General features: G+C 34.6%; 1 protein-coding gene across 4 annotated transcripts in view; it reads left to right on the forward strand.

Moving 5' to 3' along the window:
• WRN (WRN RecQ like helicase) overlaps positions 1-23,380 on the forward strand; it is a 145,847-nt gene extending 122,467 nt beyond the window's left edge. For all 4 annotated transcript variants that reach the window (XM_028087591.2, XM_028087592.2, XM_028087594.2 and 1 more), the window contains 6 exons: positions 26-140; positions 3,031-3,162; positions 5,596-5,758; positions 14,437-14,633; positions 18,025-18,153; positions 20,529-23,380. In XM_028087591.2, the coding sequence (XP_027943392.2) occupies positions 26-140; positions 3,031-3,162; positions 5,596-5,758; positions 14,437-14,633; positions 18,025-18,153; positions 20,529-20,648 (856 nt within the window). In that variant the 3' untranslated portion in view covers positions 20,649-23,380. The remainder of the gene's footprint in view (positions 1-25; positions 141-3,030; positions 3,163-5,595; positions 5,759-14,436; positions 14,634-18,024; positions 18,154-20,528) is intronic.
• Positions 23,381-24,858: the final 1,478 nt, after the last annotated feature.

Genomic DNA, 24,858 nt, shown 5'->3' on the forward strand with positions numbered 1-24,858 from the left:
ATTTTTTAATTTTTTTAAATGACAGACCTACTACATTTGAAAATGTGAAAAGGATCGATGGTGTGTCTGAAGGCAAAGCTAATATGTTGACCTCTCTGTTGGAAGTCATCAAACATTTCTGTCAAATAAATAGCATTCAGGTAAAATACTGTGGTTTGCAGGAACTGTGAGAGAGTAAACATTTTCTGATGATTTCAAAACACCTTTCAAAAGCAACATTTTCTCCCTTTACAGTTGACCCTTGAACAGTGTGACAGGTTAGGGGCGCTGACCCCCACATGGTCAAAAATCCATGTATAACTTTTGACTCCCCCAAAACCTAACTACTAATAGCCTACTGTTGACTGGAAGCCTTACTGAGAACACATACAGTTGATTAACACATATTTTGTATGTTATATGTTTTATTTACTGTATTCTTTTCTTTTTAAAGATTTTATTTATTTACTTGAGAGAGAGAGAGAAAGAGAGAGAGCACAAACGGGGGTGGGGGGAGGGGCAAAGGGAGGGGGAGAAGCAGACTCCTTACTCAACAGGGAGCCTGATGTGGGGCTCCATACCAGAACCCTGAGATCATGACCTGAGCCAAAGGCAGATCTTAACTGACTGAACCACCCAGGCACCCTCCCCCCCTTTTCTTTTTAAAGATTTTGTTTATTAGAGAGAGAGAATGAAGGGGGAGAGGGACAAGCAGACTCCCCACTGAGCAGGGAGCCTGACTCTAAATGTGTTCTTTAACTTCTTTGGGTTTCCATTTCCTCACCTATACAATGGAAAGGATACTTTCCTTCCCCATATTAAGGAAGCAGTGGCTGAATTAGAAAGACAAAAGAGAGGGGTGCCTGGGTGGCTGAGTCAGTTAAACATTTGACTCTTGATTTTGGCTCAGGTCATGATCTTGGCGTCCTGGGATCAAACCCCGCGTTGGGTTCTGCACTCAGCAGGGTGTCTGCTTGGGATTCTCTCTCTTCCTTCCTTTTGCCCCTTCCCCTGCTCACACACACTCTGTCTCTCAAATAAATAAATAATTCTTTTTAAAAAAAGAAAGATAAAAGACAAGGGGTGGGTATAAAAAGTTGGAAGAGTTAAAAATATGGAAGGCAGTATTAAGAGGTTGTTTTCACTTCTAAGAATCTCCTGTAAACTTTGGACAGGCACATTTGGATCCCACTTTAAAAATCTGATACGTCTTGTCACAGAATAGTTAGTTGTGTTTGGGGAGTAGATTTGCATTATCCTTCTCTGTGACCTTGGTTTTATGTATACAGGTGTGCATATGGAAATATAAATGGTTACTTTGGAATGCAAATTCATTAATTTATAGTGAGAAATGTGAGTGGGAAGTTTCACCTGACCCAACCAGTGTGTTCTCCTCTCCTTTTGAAGAAGAAGGTATATGGGAAGCCGGCTTATCTGACAGTTGCTTAGCAAGCCTGGAATATCACAGGGCGAATTCTGATAGTGTCAGAAGTAGTCTGTCAGCATCAAGGCAAAGTTATCCTTGCTATCAGTTGGCAATCTGATATCAATCTGCCTTGCTGGCAGATTAGGCATTGTCCTACATTACTTGCCAGGGAAACTGTAATATTCAAATCTAGTTAGCCAAGACGTCTTCTCATCTGAACAGTTCTTGCATAGATATTGCCTACTTTGGTCCTTCTGCCTTTCCTATTTATGTTTCCATAATTGATCACTCTCTGTTCTTATAGTCTTTTATCTACATAGAGCATGATTTGATTAGACTTTTGCTTAATTGGAATCACATTCTAGCCCTTCCTTCTTGAGATTACTGCCCTCATGGTACTTTGCTTAGTGTTTCGGATGTTCCTAAACCCTTTAGTCTCACGTTTACAGATGACATCATGATTTTGTCCCATAAGTAATAAAATCTTCATGGATCTGCCAGTATAATTCACAGTGGTCACATTTCTAAGACCTTGGTAGTGGGGTGTCCATTGTTGCCTCCAGCTATATAGCCTATACTGACAGACTGAGGAATCGGGCTAATGGATTCTGATTTTAAGCATTTCTAGGAATTTAGGGCCAGATTTGACAGTGTTAAGGTCTTAGATAGAAACACTTGATTTAATAAAAAACATTCTTCCTTGAAAATCTAGAGGTGCCTGGAAACAATGACTTCAGGTCTCATAGTATTGTCTGGTTTCTCCATTCACCAAACTGCATTGTCCCAGGTATCGGAACTAATCTACAGACTCACTTACTTATTTAGGGTAGAAATGGATTGCTGTGGGTTACAATAAGCCAAGTTCTGTTGGATTTAATTCTTTTAATTTAGTATTGGTGCTTATGTTTTGAAAGGTAAATTGGCATGGAGGAAACTATTCATACATCTTTGCGAATCATACATCGTATAATTCTGTCATAACTCTCGCTTGGTCTTTACCTTTATTTCAGACTTTTAAAAAATTCCAATATTTCTTTATTAATCTCATTTTTCAATCCTTTCTCCACCTTTTCTCTTTTAAACATCTCCTAAGGAACCATATTTAAGAATTTACATAATGCTTCAAGTTTAGAGCCACAGTTTTTATGTATCTTTTTAAACTATACAAATATAGTGATGATATATTTGCTTATGAAATGTTAGCAGAATTTGTGACTGTGGTACCTAAACTGAGTATTAATTCGGCTTATTCATTCATTCAGTATTCACTTCCAGAGATTAAGGGACTAATTTAGAGTCAGAGTGGTCAACATTATAGTTCATTTTTTATTCCCTCTTTATTGGCTAAAGGTGATACTAGAGATTTCTAGTTTTATAACCATGTATAACTGTTACAAATATTTTATTTAAAAACTTATTCCCTCCAGCCTTATTTTACCTTTTTAGATCAATATGTAAAAACAAAAACAACCTTTCTCAGCTCCTCATAAAAAGGGAATTTTTGACTGTTCCTTAGAAGTTTTATTTGTGTGTTTTTTTCCCTCATGCCTACCAATCATACTGATACTTCTATCATTATATTGCTATTATTATTGATCATTTGTGTTACATTTAAAATTTTGTAGACAGACCTCTTTTCAAGGACAAAACTTCAGGAAGAACAAAGGAACAGTGTGGTGGTAAAAAATGAAGTATGCTGCCTTTCACAGTCTGTGGCCATCACATATTATTTATTCCAAGAAAAGAAGATGTCTTTGGTAAGTGTTTTACTTCCAAGTTACAGGGGATTTTCACATTTATCTAAACATGTGTTTTATCAGCTTTTCAAATAATAAAGTTGTGACTTGGGATAAATTTCTTCTAATCTTGCAGTATTTTATGTTGTTTCATTTTATATTTAATCTTAGACTAACGTCATTTTTTTTTCTGCCACGCTTGCCTTTGTCAATTAATTAAAAAGAGTAAGTGTACTTTGGCCATGGTTATTTTGTAGAGGTTGTATCAGAGTACTGTTGAACATATTTACAGCTTAGGGATATTAGAGCAGCTGTATTTTAAGACTCTATTTTTCTTTTTTTAACTGGGATTAATAGTTTAAAACCTATTAGCATATGTACTGATAAGAAATAATCTCCAAGGTACATTAGAGTAAAGAAAGGGAAGTCAGAGAGCAGTATGAAAAACATAAATGTGTTTTTGTATATATACATGCTTATATATTAACATATTTTTGTGTATGTGTACAAAAATGCATAGACTGTCTCTGGAAGGATGTCCAAGAAACTGGAAATAAGTTTTTAAAAAACAGCTTGCTTTTCACTCTAGATCCTCTACTATTATTCTATTTTTTATTTTATTTTTAATTTTTTTGCTTTTATTATTATTCTATTTTTTAAACCATGCCTGATGGTCTTTGAAAAAAAAATCTTAATTACTGTGAAAATGGCCACACTTAATGTTTCTTCACTGTTCTGGCCTCAGTCCTTAAGGCTGTTGAGGTTTTTTTAATATACAAAATGAAGAGTACATCTTAGTGGAATAGGGACAGAATTAGGCTTCCATCTAGGTTTAACTAATTTGAATTCCTATCCTCTCTGTCATTAAATTGATTTGGAAAAGGCTCTATGGTCCAGTGCCTGCTTTTCCTGTTCTCTGTGTCTCTGTTCAACTAGGTTATATTATACTTCTTATTCTGGTTAAAATCCAGTATAAATAAGAAAACCAGTTTATAGCTTGTTTTCATCACTTAATGTTCTAATTAAACAAATTTCTGAAATTAAAAGTACAAAAGCCATTACAGAAGAAACCGAATAATTCCATTGTACTAGTTTTGAAGTGAATTACATGATAAGTAGAAATTTTAAGTTCAGTTTCTTATTTAAATAGTAACTTACATGTATGTGTTAACTATGCTTATAACTACATAATTTGACCATATATACATGGTATAACTGAATACAGTACTAAGAAAATTTGGTATAGCCTCCAAATTTTCTGAGTAAAGTACATTCTAATACTCAGCCATGGTATGTGGTTTCATGTATTAAATGATATATTCATGGTTAAAAATGTGGAGTGGTATATTTTCATTGATATCTTTTGCTATTATTTTTTTGTATATTAATGTGTAATATCATGGTATAATTATCTTTTCCCCCCAAGGGTCTAAGAGGGTCTGTGCCAGTTAACCACAAAATTAAACATGCCTAAGGACTAATTAATCAGGAGCAATAATACAATTAGCTCTAGGTAATTTGATGCCTAGTATCAAATAACTCTGATATTTTGCACACATGGTGCATACTCTGTAGTGGAAAAGGGTAAACAATTAATGAAAGTAACTTAAAACCTACCTTTGAAGCCTGAAAATATTGGCTTTAAATGCTCTGTTCTGTGAAAGTACAACATTCACATAAATACAGTCCAAATTCAGACTTCCAAGGTATATTAAAAGAGAGTATCATGAAATAATTTAGAGCTGAGTAAACTTTCTGAGTGTTTAAAAGAATGTTTTAACTAATAAACATCTTAAATGGATTTGGAGCTACATTTGTTTAAAAAGCTGCATAAATATGTAACACTATCCTAAATTTAAAACAATTCATGTTAAGTTTAATGCTAAGCAAGAGATGGCAGCCCTTGCTAAATTGTAGTTATTATTTTATGAATAGAGCCAATGTAAAATACCCTGCTAAGGTTTTCTCAAGAACCTTTTATAGAATGCATCTGAAGCCTTACATTATCACTAAGCATTTTAGGATTTGTCTTCTTAGAAATTCACATAACTAAAGTACCATGTGTTAGTTCAATTATATGGAATATTGGATTACAATTTACTGTATTTTCAAAAGGCTGTGGCAGTTACTAGACTTAACACAGAATGATTACTCTCTGCCACTAATAGGTTTTTAAAGTGAACAATTACAGAGGGTTGAGGATTTAGTTCTTAGCTAAAGCTAGGATGATTTTGTTTTATTCACGGTAGGAAGTATAAAAGGTAGAACCTGTGGAGATCTATAACGTGGATGGTTTTAAAGAAATAGTAAAAATGAAAATTTTAAGTGAAGGTTCAGTGCATTGTTTATTTCTCAGTGAACATTGACTGCCTGAAGGTTTTGGACATTTTATTTACATATGGTACAGTGCAAACTTTTAAGACCTCACTGGTGGTTTTGCTCCTGTTTCTCTAGATAAGTATAGCGGAGGACAGGAAAATGCCTCTCACAGCAGTTGGGATGCACTTAACCCAAGCGGTGAAAGCTGGCTGCCCGCTTGATATGGAACAAGCAGGCCTGACTCCAGAGGTTCAGAAGATTATTGCTGATGTTATCCGAAACCCTCCCATCAACTCAGGTGATCTGCTCTGACGCTAGTCTGCAGCCTTAAGGGCTTGAGTCATTGAACCCAGAGGAAGTAAACAATCCACTAGTTTTTTCACTTTACCAGCATTAACCCCTTATGCTGTGATGGAAACTTTACTTTTGTAAAGTTTACTTTTGTAAAGCTTTTTATATTGTTTTTGAAAAACAATCTTTCTTCCCATTATCAAAGGAAAGTCTGAGTCTGAGAAATTCTTGTTTTCCTTTTCAGCTTTCCATTCCCATCCCCAAACAATGGGCTTTCATCCTTTTCTAATTTCTACCTCACCTCTCGAAAAAAACACATTTTTTTTCCATATTCATTTCCCATAGCTTACTGATTTCTCATTTTCCCCTAAGTTTTATGGATTCCTTGTCATTGGCCTCATGTAAGTAGTCTTCCTAACCAGGACAGTCAGTGGTCTCAGTAGCTGTGGTGTTGAAGGGATGGTCCTTCGTCTCTCGGCCCCCTTGTAGAAGGGCTTCCTTTTGTCACTTTGCTGCAGAACCTCAGCTGTGCTCATGTAGATTGAGCCCCTTTGCCTGCCCTGCAGAAAGTTTTAGATTTATCTATTTTTTACAGAATTAAGGATGAGGTACCTCGGAGGATTTTTTTCCCCATAAATGTACAAACTAGATGTGTTATGACTCAATAAATTTTCAAGCTCCTAGGACAGAGCAGTAGACATACAAAAAGCCTTATCTCAGGAACTGCAATGCAAATACTTAAATTTTTATTAACTAAAATTCTTTCTCACTTGGGAACAACTAGGCGGTTCCCCTAGAAATTTAGAAATAAGGGAAATAAGATCAACCTCTGAAAGTACAATCAATACTCTACTAAATTGGTCAGAACAAAAATATTAAAGTCACCTTAAAAGTCAGCATTGGGCACCTGGGTGGCTCCCCAGGGAGCTGGGTCATCCGTTAGGTGGCCGACTCTTGATTTCGGCTCAGGTCATGATTTCAGGGTCGTGAGCTTGAGCCCCTAGTTGGGCTCTGTGCTCAGCACTGAGTCTGCTTGAGAGTCTCTCTCCCTTTCCTTTTGCTTCCCCTGCTTGTACTCTCTCTCTAAATATATAAAGAAAATCTTTAAAAAAAACATATTAAAAAAGCATTAATTCTAGGCTTCAGGAAGACTTGACTGAAGTCTAAAGAAAGAACACCTTCATGAGTTCCAGTGGTCAACTGTGGAAGCACAGGAAAAAAAGACAGGGACAAATCTGGGCAGTGGTCATCTAAATTATTCTCAGGGAACTAAGATTTTTTTCTTCTTTTTTTCTTAAAATATTATTTACTTATTTATTCAAATTTCTTTCTTCCTTTTTTTCTTTCTTTCTCTGTAATCTCTCTGCCCAATCTCTCTGTGGGGCTCAAACTCACAACTCAGGAGTCCCATGCTCTCCTAACTCAGCCAGCCAGATGCCCCTAAAATGTTTTCTTTTTATTAAACCGTATTAAAGTCATACTGCTAATTATTTGAAAGAAAGAAATATACAATTTCTCATCCTGGCCAATGAGACTTCAAGTATAGTAAGGGCCTGTTGATAAGTTATGCCAAGATCTTATTTGAGGAAAATAACAACTAATTCTGCTTCTGTATCATTTCCTCGCCTTCTGGTTACAATTTGATTTCTCATGTAGCTCTGCCTATAGAGAAAGTATGCACTAGTCATGCTAATCTGGATACTTATCTGTGTGATAATTGTAAATTCATAATTGTAAGTCCGTGAATTGACAATCTGTGAACATGGTTAATGTGGATCTGCTAAAGTTAAATTAGGTTTCTAAATCTGAACCTTAGGGCCGTTGTCTGGACTGTGATAAAACATCCAAGGTAACTGAGCTGTGAGTCCTCTAATGAGAAAGCTAAGCAGCTGTCCTGGTCCCATTCCAGTCTTTCTAACTCCAACAGTCACCTAACTAGAAATTAAGGCAGAGAAGGGAAAACAGTGATTATTTTGTAGGGTTAGAATTGTGATGATATAAAACCTCTCTTTCTCCACCGCAAAGTAAAATAGTATTTTAGAGAAAGTCAAAGGCTCAGAAGCCATATTGATTTTACTTGTGGTATTATTTTTTTCCTTTATGTATGTATAATCTCTCAGGACATACATAAGAAATCTATGTCTTTTGATGAGCTGTTGTATAGCAGGCAGTATTCTCTGAGTTTGTGCAGCTTTTTTCCTTTTTTTTCTTTTTCCCCTATTGACTATTACTGGCTGTCTTCCTTAAATCCTGAATACTGATGGATATGTTATCCTGGTCAGTAAGAGCAGAGGCTCTGGGAACAGCTGGTTTATTTAGATATAGGCTGTACCACTTCAAAGCTATGTGACCTTGGGCAGATTGCCCAATCTCCCCAAGCCTATGTTTCCTTATCTCTAAAAGAGGGCAGGATAATATTGCCTTTTCTTACAGAATTGTGAGAAATAATTAGCTACTGCACAGAATGCTCTGGCACTTGTAAGTATTTTATAGTTGGTGGTGGTGGCAGTGATGGTGATTATAATGATGATGAGTGAGGAAGTAGATGGTAAGATCCTATGGCTTCTTAAAAATACCCTCTAAATATGAGTACTTTTATACTCTGTCCTTTTTAGTAGCTAATGAAGAAAATAAGAAGTTAATAAATAAGCATATAAGAAGGGAGATTTCAAAACTGAACTTTATAGAACCTTAGAACTTTAATAATTCAGGCTGGTTATAATTACCTTTTTTTTCCAAGTACTGAAGAATTCTTGGGCAAATATTCTTGAGTGACATAAAATAGATGTTCTAATTTCAGTTCATTATTGGCAGGAGAAAATGGTAGGGGAAGCTTTAAGATTCTATTATTTACCCAATTACTGAAAACACCTATTTTATTTGGCTATGGTGAAGAATCCAGGTATTGCTAAGTTGCTTTCCAAATCATATAGTTGTAAAGTTATAGGATTTTAGATTTGGAAAGGAAATTGGAAATCATTAAATTTTCACTTTCCCAATCCCGCCCTGTTTCAGAGATAGGAATTTGAGGCCTAGAGAGTTGGAGATTGTTTTAATATCATGTCAAGATTAATGACTGAGCAAGTTTTTCTTTTTGCTATATACCATGTTAAAGTGTACTGCCAACTGTTTAAAGAAAGAAATACGCAAGTTCTTTTTTGGTTTAAGGTTTTATTTATTTAGAGAGTGAGAGAGTGAAAGTGAGAGTGTGCGAGCGAGCGGGGCAGGCGGGGAGGGGGGCAGGGGATAGAGGGAGAAAGAGAATTCCAAGCAGACTCCGAGCTGATGGGGAGCCCAAGGTGGGGCTCAGTCCCAGGACCCTGAGATCATGACCTGAGCTGAAATCAAGAGTTGATCAGGCACCCCAAAATAGGCAGTTTCTAATCCTGATATAGGATTTGGGTTTATAAACTGCTAATTGACAGGTAAAATAAATATACTTAATTATATTCAGTTTAACATATTTATTTGTATAGTGCCTTTAAATATTCTCTATCTAGTCTCCTCTAAATTCTGAGTTTAGCAATTTTAATTTCTGACGTTAGACTACTTTTTAAATTAAGAAATATTAAAGTCAAACTATATAAATGTAAATACAAAATCGCATATAAAATTGCACGGCCTGATTCAACAAATATCAGAGAGACAAGAAAAGCATCTGTAATCATTAGTGACTAAAACATTATTTAAAACATTTTATCTTTACCATTATATACTGAATATAGCAAATAAATTTTCATTTAGAGATAAATACTAAATTGAAATTCTAAAGAAGGGAGAACACTTTTAAATATATTTATTAAACACGTAATTCATCTTTCTGTCAATATTCTGTATGTAGGTTATACATACAGTATGAAAAAATATATTATTGTAGTTTACTTCCAAAGCAAGAACTGAGGAAGTTAAGATTATGGAAACTATGAGCTCTAAATTTTCTTTTGTTTTGTTTTTATTTTATTTTATTTTATTATTTTATTTTATTTTATTATTTTATTATTTTATTTTATTATTTTATTTTATTTTATTTTATTTTATATTTTATTTATTTTATTTTATTTTATTTTATTTTATTTTATTTTATTTTATTTATTTTATTTTATTTTATTTTATTTTATTTTTTATTTTATTTTATTTTATTTTATTTTATTTTATTTTATTTTATTTTTTATTTGACAGAGTGAGAGATAGCGAGAGCAGGAACACAAGCAGGGGGAGTGGGAGAGGGAGAAGCAGGCTTCCTGCGGAACAGAGAGCCCGATGCGGGGCTCGATCCCAGGACCCTGAGATCATGACCTGAGCCGAAGGCAGACGCTTAACGACTGAGCCACCCAGGAGCCTCTCTAAATTTTCTTTTGATTGTACATTTATAGTGTGTAAGATAACATTTATTGATGTGAAATTTTACTTTTGAATTCTTGTTTTTCCTTGATAAAATACTATTCTCCTATTCGACAAAACATTATTGAGTTATAAATTCTAATAAGAAATGAAGATGTACTTCATTAATGATTCAGATATGTTATTTTTATTTTTTTATTTAATTGTACCCATATCACATAATTTGGTGTTTTAATGAACAAGTTTGATTGGCATTTAAATTTTGCAAAATTCTAAATTGAGAATTTTCTGTTTTGTTATGGTATAATCTCATACCTGAAAATAGAGTTATATGTGAATTGAGAAATCATATGTATTATTTTCATGCTGTCTTATTTGCTAAGTAGGTTTTGTCCTTGTAATTTAATATCTAAAGAAATTCTATAACTTTTTAATCTTTAAGTTTATCCATATTTATATAATTTTAACCTTTTATGGAGTTGAAATTCTAACTATGCTCAATAATAAATTAAGCAAGTCAGGGCTCCTGGGTGGCTCAGTCATTAAAGGTCTGCCTTCGGCTCAGGTCATGATCCCAGGGTCCTGGGATCGAGTCCAGAATCAGGCTCCCTGCTCCGCGGGAAGCCTGCTTCTCCCTCTCCCACTCCCCCAGCTTCTGTTCCCTCTCTTGCTGTCTCTCTCTCTGTCAAATGAATAAATAAAATCTTAAAAAAAATAAATTAATTAAGCAAGGCATTTAGTGAGGTGTCTGGGTAATATTTTGAATAATTTCATTCTTCCATTCTTTATGTGCATGTAACTGGAAAACTAAGGGTGGCTTCCAAGGGACCTGCCACAAAAACAGGAGTAATATGATCTCTTTTAAAGCACTGAAGGAGTGCAGCCAGTGTTCATTATTCTCCAACAGAAATTTTTTCAGCACTTATTTGCCTGGAAGGCGAGGACAGAATCAGATGATGTATCTTTAATCTAGATGCCCCTTTTTTGCATATGTATATTGTAGGATGACGTTAAGGTAAAAATATAAAGGATTTACAGAAATGTGTAAATGAATATATGGATTTTCTAATTATATCTAGAAATTATATTCAAATTATAGTATAATAACTGTACACTTATTAAATCATTAACAGTGGTTTAAAACCATAAGCAAATGTTATACATCATAATTTTATGAAAAGAAGACATTCTGATTTTAGAAACAGATTGTTATGATGGAATAAAATATCTCATTTTTCCTTTCAAAATAATTCATTGAACCCATAATGCTATGATAGTTCCAGATTACTGAACTATGTTTCCAGAGAATTGGCTTGTAAAATGTACATTTACAGCGTGATGAAATTAAGGGTGTATAGTTTATTTAGCTGGTGTTTAAGTACCCGTAGAAGAAGATGAATTTAATATAATGTAGTTGTGTTAGTTGGCTAGAGTACAGGAAAATTTGTATGGTTTTTCTAGAGCAGCATTATCCAAGAAGAAATACGATACGAACCATATATGCAATTTTATTTTATTTTTAAATTAAAACAAATTCTTTTATTGAAGTATAGTTGACACACATTAGTTTTAGATGTACAACATAGAGATTCAACAAGTCTATATGTTCTCCACAGTATGTAATTTTAAATTTTCTATAAGCCACATTAAAAAAGTAAAAAAAATAGGGGCACCTAGGTAGCTCAGTCGAAGCCTCTGACTCTTGGTTTCCACTCAAGTCATGATCTCAGGGTCCTGGGATCAAGCCTCGTGTTGGTCCCACGCTCAGTGTGGAGTCTGCTTAAGATTCTCTCTCTCCCTCTCCCTCTTCCTCTATCCAACTCAAGTGCCTCAGTGCGCTCTCTCCCTAAATAAAAATAAATTTAAAAATCAAACAAAAAGTAAAAAAAAATTAAATTAAAAACCCAAAAATAAACAGATGTAATTAATTCTAATGATATAATTTAATTAACCCAAAATATTTAAAATGTTATCATTTCAACATATAATCAATATAGAATTATTAATGAGGTATTTGTGTATTTTTTTGTGCTAAGCCTTTGAAATCAGGAGTGTATTTTACATTTATGGCATATCTCAGTTCTGATGCTAAATTTTAATTGAAAATACTTGATTGATATTTAGCTTTCATAAAATTTACAATTGAATAAAGTAGATGAAGCTACTCGATGTGTTCCAAACATAACTTAAAATTTTTCCAATAACTGAATCAAGTATTTTTTTCAAGTATCAGTTTTTAAATTTAATTTTAAATTAATTAGGATTACTTAAATGAGTTGAGTTTCTTAGCCACACTAGTCACATTTCAGGTGCTTAGTAGCTACATGTGGTTAGTGCTCATTGTATCAGAAGCACAATTACCGAGGTAGTTTGGCAATACCTATCAAAACATATAAAACGTGTTTAACCTTTGAACTAGCAATCCCACTTCTAAGAATCTAGAAATAAGGAAAAAAATCTGTAATATAATGTTCTTTGGAACATTTTATTTTCAAAGAAAAATTGAAGACAAATGAAAGGGAACTCAAAGTAAGTTTTGATAGACACATACAAAAGAAGACGCCTCAGCCATTAAGAAATTAATGTAGTAAAATTAGCCAAATTTCTGTGGTATTTGGATGGCATAATGACTGAAGGACAAATAGAATTTTAGTTGGTTGATAGATATGGTAATCATATTGCTAATTTTATTACATTTAGAGGTAATCTTATTTTCCAAGATTTTGATTAGGATCAGTTTTACATCTTAACACTTTAAAGTAGCAAAGAGTACAGGCTATAAATATATACCCCCGTGGTCCTAGTTTCTATTAGCTGGGTAAGTAACCTTCTCTTGCTGGTATGTTTTTTTGTTTGTTTTTTTTGTTTTTTTAAAGTTTTTATTTATTGGCACACCTGGGTGGCTGTCTGATAAGCGTCTGGCTTCGACTCAGGTCATGACCCCAGGGTCCTGGGATGGAGTCCCGCATCGGGCTCCTTGCTCAGCAGGGAACCTGCTTCTCCCTCTGCCTGATGCTCCCCCTGCTTCTTTTCTCTCTCTGACAAATTAATAAAATAAAATCTTAAAGATTTTATTTATTTGATAGTGCATGCTAGAGAGCACAGGCAGGGGGAGAGAGAGAAGCAGACTCCCTGGGGCTTGATCCCAGGACCCGGAGCCACCCAGACACCCACTGTTGGGTTTTCTGTTTGTTTTTTTGTTTTGTTTTGTTTTTTAATTTAACTGCAGGTTTTTTTGAGGTTCAGGAGTAGCAAGATAAGATCTTTGGAAGAAAGGAGAATATAAACCTTGAAAAATGGAATAATTGAAAGACCACCCTTTCAGGGTGGCATTTAAAAATATCTGGACTCTGATTGTTAATTTGAATTGGGTGTCAGAAATGTTTGATACCAGTTTTATTGCTGCTTAGTTTTATGATACTCTAGAGCATTCCAGATGAATGTGTTGTTGGCGTGTTTGAGACATAAGTAGTGGTCTGTAGGAGATTGCTAAATAATTTGTAAAAGGTGTGAAGACACACAGTCGGAATCAGTTGTGTTGAGTTACAAAAATTAAACATTTCTTGATTGTGAAAATAAGTGATTTCTTTCCCAGAAAACTCATTTAGTTAATATGCATTTTAAATAATTGATATGTTTTGTTATGCTACAATATCCACTGAAAGGATCTTTTTTTTATTAGCATCTTATTTACAAGTGTGATTAGCTTCTGTTTTTTTTTTTTCCAGCCAGAATTGTGGGGATTTAATTTTTTTTTTGATGTGGTGTTCCATGATTCATTGTTTGCGTAAAACACCAGTGCTCCATGCAGTACGTGCCTCTTTAATACCCATTACCAGGCTAACACATCCCCCCACCCCCTCCCCTCTAGAACCCTCAGTTTGTTTCTCAGAGTCCATCCTCTCTCATGGTTCGTCTCCCCCTCCAATTTCCCCCACTTCATGATTAGCTTCTATTTTAAGAATAAGTTCTATTAAAAAAATAATTGTAATAGGTATTTGGAATTTGAAGCATAATTCATTTAGAAACAATTCTGTGAAGGGTGGTTTTGGTTCTCAGGGCACCTCACAAAAAGCAGTTTGAAACATCATTTATGCAGAGTCAATGGCATTGACCTGACTTTAAATCTTGGAGGCAAGGGCTGCAGGTGGTGAGGGGTGAGGGGAGAACATGCTTTTTACTTCATTTCTGTTTGTAGGGCTGTAGGCATTTGAAAAAGGAACGTTTTCTTCGGACACCTTTCTCCTTCCTTTCTAAAAATATTTCACTATTCCCAGCTCATAGATTTTTCTAAAATGTTCTGTGTAATTTATTTTTAACTCTTATTTTTTTCATCCTTTACAGATATAAATAAATTTAAACTAATTAGAAAGCTGGTTCCTGAAAACATTGACACCTACCTTATCCACATGGCGATTGAGATCCTGGAAAAAGACTGTGACAACAGACTCTTAGACCAGCTTTCATGTGCTTCCAACAGAAAGAGAGATTTCCCCAACTCTGAAGAGAGCTGTTTAAGTTCTAAGAGAAGCAGGGAAGAAGTAGGTGCTAATACCGAGGTGTTAATTATATGTAGAATTTTCATACATTGTTGGTTCAATTTGCATATTCTAACACTAAAATGCTGTATTTTTTAAACTGTTATAAATTCTGATATAAAGTTACTTTTTAAAACCTGTGCTCTATTTCCTTTGTTTTTCATAAATCTCATCTGAGAAAAGTGATTTTTTTTTAAACAACAGAAAAGGAAATGTAGCCCATCTATTTAGCTTTTTGTGTGGAATGTCAGCTTAAATTTTACCTCTACCTCATACTGATTATATATATATAACCTGGAAATTCTTTTTCTTTCATAGACATAGTTAATATTAGCTTTGAGCATATGGCAATTTATGTAGTTTATAAAAATGAAAATGAATTCCATTTTAAATACCCCCAAAACTAGTTTGTCTAACATTCTGTCATTCATCATGCTCTGTTCCTGTCATACTGAATCTCTTAGGTACAAGGATAATTGTTGCTAATTGTCCTGAGTATATACCATGTATATATATTTCTGAGAAAGACCATGAATTTAATATTATTTAGTATTATTATAGTTTTATTAAAATTAAATGCTTTGGAAATTATTGCTCTGTATGTTGTATGAGATAACTATTCTTTGAAAATGATTCTATTAAATGATTGTATAAATTTGAAAATTTAACCTTCAGTATCTTCCAGATCTAAAATTATATGACTCCATGATAAAAGTTGTAAAAACTAATAATTAACTAAAAAATTATTTTAATTTCTAGATCATAAATTGAGCATGGTAGTAGGTGTTTGCTAGTATTTATATATTAGTGCATTAGGGATTCCATTCCAGTTCTAAGGTAGTCTTTATAGGATTTCCAGGAGTTAAACCCATTTTCTCAATAGCTTAAAAATAAGAGGAACTGGTCTTTTTAAATTCTGTACTTCAGTTAGGTTTGTATATAGACATATCCTAGATAACCTAATGAAATTTGATTAATTGGAGTTCTTTACATTATTTAGACAATTGAAGTAGCTGTGAGAAGGATATTAACGAAAATATATGTTGGGTGGTGGCAGTGAAATTTGGCTTCTATTCTCAGCCTTTTATTTCTGAAATCTATACCAGTTGCCTAAAACCTTGTTGTTGTTTTTTTACCAACTTCTACCTATCACTAAAGGAAAAGGTGAAACTTGTTATTTTTTTCTGATTATTGATGCGCATTTATATGAAATGTTATTTTAATCACATATTAGCATTTGGCTTTTCCCTTTATTGAATTAACATCAAATGCTGACAACAGAGTGGGGAGATTTTCTTGGGGCAGGTGGGTGGGTAGAAGTCGTGCTGAGCCTACTGGATTTAGCACCCCCCCTGCCATTTAGGGGAACAAGGATATTGGGGGTAGGAAGTAGATTAAGAGATGAGTGAACCAGGCAAAGTATTTTTCTTTCATCTGCCTCCCAAGTATAGAAAGCTGCTTTGAATACTGTAGAGTCTGTTGGAGGGCTGGTTTCAGATCTTTCCTGTTAACATTCATTTTCTCTACTGACCTGGATTGTATCTCTTAGTCTGTTTCACCAGATGAATATGAGGCTTCTGATAAAGAATAATGTCAAAACAAATTCTTTGTATTTGTTGATGCATTGTTAATTTTACATCTCTTGTGATTGCTATTAAGATAGAAACTCAATCATGCCTATGTTTAATGAAGAAAGATTCTGTCTTGATATTGGTAGTTTTGATTCAAAATATGCAGGTACACAGTGGGTTCTTTAAGTACATAATTTTTTTTTAAATTTCTGGAAAGTCTTAAATTTTACTTTTTAGTATTTGTCCCATTGCTTTATATTTCTTCTTCAGGGACTTCTACTATCTCTATGTTGGATCTTCTTTGCCTAGCTGCAATATTTGTCACTTTCCATGAATTCTTTCTAGTTTTCCATTTCTCTTTAATTTAAAATTTTCTTCATCTTCTTTTTCACCTCTTATTTCTCTGGACAGAATCTGTTATGTTTATTGCTATGTTCCTCATAGTTTAGTGTTCACTTCTATACATTTTTCCTTTTGCTTCTAATTTTTTTTTTTTTTTAAGATATTATTTGTTTATTTGACAGAGAGAAACACAGCAAGAGAGGGAACACAAGCAGGGGGAGTGGGAGAGGGAGAAGCAGGCTTCCCGTGGAGCAGGGAGCCTGATGTGGGGCTTGATCCCAGGACCCTGGGATCATGACCTGAGCCGAAGGCGGACACTTAATGACTGAGCCACCCAGGTGCCCCCTTTTGCTTCTAATTCTTAGCTGAACTTTTCTCCTCTATATTGAATTTTTCTGATACTGATTTATGATGTTCTTTCATGTTTTGAATAATTTTCTTAATATTTTTCAACTCACTTTAAGAGGCTACAGTTTTATTCTGTACCTTAGCAAGTCTTCTGGTGTCACATTTGACCTTAATACTTTCCTGTTGTTCATTTTCATGAGAAATTAGTTTTCCTGCACTTTCAAAAGAAAGCATGTTTCAAGGTAGTTTTTCCCAACTTCACAGAATTCTCTCTTCTCGTTTTTTGTGTAATTGTTCAAAATATGGAAACTTAGTTTATGAGATATACTCCTCTGCTCCTCTTCCCTTTGTCTCTATTTTACTTGAACTGCTTGATTTGATTTCACCCCAGCAGTTCTCCCAGAAGGCAGCATTAGAGCTGGTCAGGAGTGTTCACCGGGACCAGTTGCGTTAACCATTGAAGACACCATTCCTTATAAGTCATTTGCTATTGGGTTGGGCAGAAGCCCTCCCATTTTCAGATGCTGTTTTCACATTAATCTACCATGGTTTCTGATGTCTACCTGTGGGCTACTTTGGGGTTCTTCTGTTCTCAGGTACCTCACTGCTTGCTTCTCCTTTCTCTCGTACGTAAGTGGTACTCTGCAGGTCTTATGGCTGTTGGTGGTTTAGCCTCACATGCCCAGAGTTTGGATTTCCTTGGGATACGTTTAAACTTAGTTTCATTGTAAATGTAGATTATGAGTTTTGGGTTTTCCTGTCAATTCTGTTTTAATGGTGGGCTTCAGAGAGATTAAAAAACTATGCTGCTGCTTCCACCACCATCATAAAAAAAAATTACTTTTTTCCTCCTTTTCTTCGCTGCCTAAGAGAGAATGTATGTGATATTTCCTGCCCTGCCACTAAGTTTCATTATAAATTAAAATGTACGATATTATTTACAAACTGTTTTGAGATACTCAGAAAAAATGCCTTATGAATAATATTATTATAATTATTGTTAAAATTTAGTATATCAGAACAATTAGAATTTTCTTAAGCTTTGCTTCTTTAGGCATAGTTTTTGTTTTTTGTTGTTCTCTAAGAGAATAGTGCATGCTCTAACTATTTTGTGTTCTATAACAATGTTAAAGGTTGATGGAAAACGTCCTTGTGATTTTTCACCAAAAGATGAGAGTCACAGAAATTCCCTAAGACCAACTTCTTGGAATCAGCCAACCAGTGATTCAGAAACAAATTTATTTACAGATTCTCATTTACAGGTAAAATTAAATTAATAAAGTAGTTTTCGTGATAGCTACATCCAACTTGATAATTACTATTTTTAGATTTGTCTTAGTTTAGATGAAATTAAATGTGAATATAACATACATATTTCTCTATTTACTTACATATGTATGCTCACATATACTCAACAAATGAGTTAATGTTTTGTATTCTCAACTTAATGATAATATTTGTTAATAGAATTTGGAGTATCAAAAAGATAAATACCCCCTGAAAATTTTATTATGATTGCTGGGAATTTTAGTTGTCTGCTGATGAAGGAAGTTGTCACTGAAAGGCACTGTTTCTGTTAGGTGCCTCAGTTCTCATAAAGTCTCTCCAAATACCTATTGTTGAGACTCAAAAGGTACACTCCAGTGTAAGTAACCATTTTCTGTCTTTCTCAATGAAACAAGATCATTATTAGAATAGTATGGTAAATGCTGAAGATCATATTCTGTAGAAATATAGAAGATAAAACATTTTAAATGATGTTAGCTACTAATTAATGAATGCCAAGAATAAATCAGAATGTGTTTTGATAGTTTGCAGATATTCTCATTTGACTCTCCAGGTAATCCAGTGATGTGAGGTACTGTTATTCTCATTTTCTGTGTGAAGAAACTGAGGCTGAAATAACATTCATAAGGCCATACATTTGGCAAGTGACTCAGTTAGGACTTGAACTTAGTTCTGTCTTGTTTGGCAGTCCCTATTTATTCCATGGTATTCAGCTACAAGACTTAGGGTTTTTTCCTCTGCTCTGTTCCTGTTCAGATGTCATGGTCTGTTTTGCTTTTTGATTTTGTTATCATCTTAACTGATTTCCTTCCTCCAAATGCACATAGGCGTTCAAACTGTAATTGCAAGCAACGGTAGCCTGCAAGGGATTGTGATAATAAGATCTTATGGGAGGAATAAATATTTCTGGACCAATTTTATCTCTGCCCAAATGCCTTTTGTCTGTGCCATTTTGTACCCCCAGTATTTGTTTCTGAGTCAAACACCGTGTCATACAGTGTATATAAATCGAACGTGTTCTGGACTTCTCTTCCCTGTGAGGAAATTTGCTATCCTTAGCCTGTCTTTTCTTTAGCTTTCGCTAAAGTGTGAATAGCTCTTTCTTCTTCATTGGATTTCTTTAATTAAGCCGAAATAGCTAGTAGGTTTTTTTTTTGTTTTTTTTTTTTTTTACCTTTTCTGAATACAAGGTTTCACAGTTTTCCGCTAAGGATCTTTTACTTTTTATCCCACCCGTAAATCTTTTGAAACCATTTTTCAACATAGAAAACATAATAAAACATGGCAAGTAATTGGTGAACTATATATAGAGTTTTTGTTCTTGAAATTGAATAAATAATACCTTTTACCTTAAGCTAATAGACCTATTATAACTTAGATTGAGGTCACCTTAGCATAAAGTCCTTCGGATAGTTCCAATCACTGAATTAGCTCGGCTGGATTCCAAGGTGTATTTGCGTTAGAATGATTTGTCTGTTATGTTAGTTTGAGGCTCTGTGGTCAAACTGAGATAAGACTAATTAATACCATTTTATGCTTATGGAACATAACTCAATATTATTTTATTTTTTTCAAGTGCAGATCATATAATACACAACCACTGCCTTTGGGTTCTTAAAAAATTTTTTTCAGGGACTTTTAACTTAGGGTTCTGAGGCTTCGTTTGGTGCATATAAGTCCTCTAAAATTGTGCAAAGTATTATGTATGTGTATATTTAGAAGTGGATCTCCAGGTTTTAGCAGATTCTCAAAAGAGTCTTTGAGACAAAAAACAGAATTTTTTTCATTTATTCAGTGAACGTTTTTTGAGTATCTGTTATGTCCCAGCAACTCTGCAAGGCACTGGTAGTGTTTGGATCACTCTGCTAGTCAGTCAGCCATCGGAGACACAGAAGTATATGTTTTTTCAAATACCTCTGTGATTTTGTGTGTGTCTGTGTGTGTCTGTGTGTGTGTATGTGTGGGTGTATATATGTGCATGTGTGTGCACCTAAGCAGATGCCTTCCTCAGAACATTAAATTAACCATTTTGGTCAACCCCAACCAAATACACATGAGATATAAATCTGAAATAACATCCAGTTCTTACCTTCTCAAATGAGTGCGTACACTTGAGTTCCTGAGAACAGATAACAAGAGGGCAGGTAATGGCCTAAAGAAACAATACAGTGATTTTTGTCTCTCTTTTATTTACTTTTTGATCCAGAAATAAATTCTGTGGCTCTCACTATTTTGTTTTATTCAGCAAGGGAAGGGTGGTGGGTGTATATACTGTAACCTATGTTACTTCTTACAGCTGACATACATTTTCAACGTGACAAATATTTCTTTTCCTGTTTCTTTCCTACAGCCTGCATCTGTAACCTCAGAGAGAAAATTACCTGAGTGGTTTGCCAAAGACAATGAGACTTTAGCTGACACCAGCAAGAAATCAACGGCCAAACCAAAAAAGAAAGGTCTTTTTAGTTAACCTGGCAATTGCCAGAGGAATTGTGTGTGTCTTGCTGTATTATAAGAGGGGCACTGTGTTTCATTTTTTGAAAATAGTGGAGGCCGATACTTCAGTTTACAAAGTGTTCTAATCTCAAAAGTAAAACTAACCCATTTGTTCAACAGCTGTAAAACAGCCTTGTGCAGTTTACTAAAGTTGAGTCTGCTGAGAGCCTGTGTGAGTACATCATAGAATAGAATAATAAATTGGTCTCCTTTAAGATTGCTTTAAGAAACTGTGTTACTGCTCTCTTTTCTAATCTTTTTTATTTCAACAGTATGTTTGGAAAATTTAAGGGGTGCTGATTTGATCCAAATAATGGACTGGTGGTAGTTGTATGATGATTACCAGTGTGATAGAAAATCTTCATCTATTACCAGAATTCTTTCTTGTGAATGAAGGAAGCATAGTTATTTTTACTTATTGTCCTTACGTATCCTTACAAGAAACTCTTACACACATTGATAAGTGGTATTAGTGGACCAGACCGTTGAAAATGAAACATTCTGGGTTCCGTGCAAGTAGGGAAAAATAATATAACAAAGGAGACCAACTTGACTAGGCAACTATGTACTTTGTATGCTATTTCTGTTATTTTGCAAATACTAAATTCCTTCATACTGAATATTACAAATATATATATATATATTTTACTTTTATTTACTTAATTACCTTGAGGGCTTTTAGTTTTTGAGGATGTTGGGATTTGATTCTAACCTCTTTATGTAGCACATAGTAGACTTCTGTATTGAAACCCGTACTCTGATACTGAGTTTGGTAAACCATAGTTAATATCACTTTAACCAGTTCACCATATGGCCTTTAACTGACATTTTTGTAACTAAAAATAGCGGTTAATAAAGAAGAAATATTGTAGAAGAACTAGAAAATTTGGAGAGATTAAAAAAAAAGAAAATAAAAATCACCAGTCGTTCTATCAGCAGATAATCAGTTAACCCCTTCTGTGTAGCCTGCTAAGCCTCTGTATTCACTGCTTCTCTTAGTGTGATACATGAATAATGCATGAATGTATTTTCTTTGTAAAACATTTAAGTTAAAACACAAAAGTTCCTTGTATTCCCATTTTCCTACATCTCTTTACCATTCCCTTTCCAGAAGGTAGCTCCTTTTAAATATGTGACTTAAAGTTCTCTAATCATTCCTTATGCATTTACATGCTTTTGCATATATATCTACACATACATTCCTATTTTTTAAAATGAATTAGATCATGCTATATGCAATTTTCTGCAACAAACTCTTTTCACTTAATATGTCATGAAGAACTTTCCATGTCAGTATATATTGGTCTGTCTCATTTTTTTTTCATAGCTACCTACCATTCTATATGGTGAATGTACTATATTTTATATAATCACTTTTCTATTGGTGATTTTTTTTTGTTTTTTTCTATTTTAGATTATTTCTAGAAGTAGAATTAGAGGCTCATATTTATATTTCACTTGAATATATTATGAACATTTTTTTTCCATGTCATTAAATTGTTTTCCACAGAATCTTTTTTGGTGGCTTTACAGTGATTCTCAAAGTGTGGTCCGCAGACTTTTAGGAGTTTTTGAGACTCCTTCAGGGAATTTGCAAAGGCAAAACTATTTTCATAATACCAAGATATTATTTGCCTTTTGTCCTATGTTATTTGCACTGAGGGTGCAAAGCAGTCGTGGGTAAAACCACTGGTACTTAAATGCAAATCAAGGCAATGACACCAAATTATTGATTTCATTAATTCTCAGTCTTTAAACACACATCTTTTCAATCTTCTATGTGATGGAATGGCAAGTATGTATAAAACACTTCTGCTCTGTACCAGAGTATGATGGTTGTCTCCAGGAAAGGCTCCTGTTTGATTGTTTGAATTATGAATTGAATTAGTTCTTTTTCCATGGCATATCATTTTTTACTGAAAAGAATGACTGATAGAAAACCATGATTGGTTGTTGAGACTTGGGCATTTGGTGGATAAAATTGAATGAAGCCATCTTATCACTTCAGGGAAAACTGATGGTTATTTGTTGGCAATGATAAAATTTGAGATTTCTGGCAGAATTTGTACTTTTGGAAAACTTGTGTCTGCTGCCAGGAGTTTGATAGCTTCCCATAATATAAAGGCTTTTCTAATGAGATATTGTTCATACGATTAACAATATTTTTGGACATCTTACAATGATATTGTCAACAATTAGAAGATCTGCACAACTCAGTGAACTAATATTTTCTACATGACTAATACATGATCTTATAAAATCATGCATGAGTAAAAGATTCATGCAAACCGCACAACAGTCCAATGGATTTTAATGTAGCATGGTATGAAAACATTTGTTTATATGGTTTCAGATTGCACACTGCAACCAGTCTTTAAGAAACTACAGGTGTCCAGTTGTGGTATAGTTTCAAAGAAGAATGTCTACAATTATCTGAAAGAGCTATTAAAACACTCCACCCTTTTCCAACTACATACCTGTTTAAGGTCACGCTTTCTTCATATATGTCGACCAAAAGAACGCATGCTGAATGTTAGAAGCAGATTGAATGTAGAAGCAGATCTGAGAATCCAGCCACTTCTGTGAAGTCAGACAATGCCATTCTTCTATCTTGTGGGGGATATTTTTGTAAAATGTATTTTTGTTATCATGTAATGGATTTACTGCTGCCTTTTTTAAAAAATTAATAAACATTTCTTAAACATTTCTCAGTTCTAATTTCTAAAATGGTAAATAGTGATAGATATAACCCACATTAACAAAAGCTGTTTTGGGTCCTCAATAATTTTTAAGAATATAAAGGAATTTTGAGATATAGGAGATTGAGAACTGCTGATGTAGTATTTTATTATATAGATGTACTTATGAATTACTCAGCTGATTAAATCCCATCCAGTTTTTCTATTTTACAGCTCTGCTTTGAACATTCTTAAAATAAAATATGGTATAGGGGCGCCTGGGTGGCTCAGTCGTTAAGTGTCTGCCTTCGACTCAGGTCACGATCCCGGAATCCTGGGATCGAGCCCCGCATCAGGCTCCCTGCTCTGCGGGAGGCCTGCTTCTCCCTCTCCTACTTCCCCTGCTTGCGTTCCTCTCTCGCTGTGTCTCTGTCAAATAAATAAATAAATAAATAAATAAATAAATAAACAAACAACTTAAAAAAAATAAATTACAGAATTCTTAAAAAAATATGGTATAATCTCATGCCAAATACATAGCCAGAGGGAGAGAGAGAATTATTATTTTTTGTCTTGTCATAATTTTGTATGGACTTTAGGCCTTTCAGCATACATGGCTCTTGATTTATGTTTGAGTTGGTTCCAAGGAGAAAAATTCCAACTTGGATATGGTATTGGCAGCTGTGGCCTCATCTAAGCTAGTCTTTGGCCACAGTATTTGGATCTGGCTAAATTATTCCAATGAGAGTGAATCTCGGGACTTCTTACGGGAATTCTGAAACAAATATGTTCTCTTTTCCCCTGCTGATACTAATGAGGAAGCATGGACCTTGGGAGTGTTGGAGCAATTTTAGGACCCTGAGGAATCATTGTTTAGTGAAGCTGACACTGAGGTAGGCAGAGTAGAAACCGCAGGAAATCAGGTTGGTGATATTGTGGGGCTACTAGTTCATGCCCATCCTGAAGTCAGACTATCTTTGAGTATTTCATATACACGGGTCATTAAATTCCCATTACTTAGGTTAAACCTATTTGAATAAGGGTTTTTTATTTGTTTTTAACTTCCAATGTGCACTGGTCACCACAGTACATATGATTGATAGACTCCCCCCCCCCCCGCCCCGGCCAACAGACATAAAAGATACAAAATTTTTTTAATGGCGAAGGATGTGGAGGCTCATAGAGATAGTTTCACAAAGTAGACGACAAAGCAGCATGCTCCTTGGTGGAGGAGCAGGCTTCTAAATCTCCAGGTTCCGCATTGCGCATGCGTTCCGTGTATAATTTACATATCTTCCGCTCTCCCCACCCCGTCCCACTCCCTACCACTTCCTACCACAAGGGTGCGCTCCCTACCACTTCCTACCACCAGGGTGCGCTCCCTACCACTTCCTACCACCAGGGTGCGCTCCCTACCACTTCCTACCACCAGGGCGCGCTCCCTACCACCTGAGGGCGTTGGGGAGGCGCTGCTGTGTTCTGCCTGATCACCAGGTTCAAGTGTCT

This window comes from Eumetopias jubatus, unplaced genomic scaffold, assembly GCF_037043125.1.
Source record: "Eumetopias jubatus isolate StellerSeaLion01/CBP00866 unplaced genomic scaffold, mEumJub1_p1.0 scaffold_2, whole genome shotgun sequence".
In the NCBI taxonomy this organism is placed as follows: domain Eukaryota; kingdom Metazoa; phylum Chordata; class Mammalia; order Carnivora; family Otariidae; genus Eumetopias; species Eumetopias jubatus.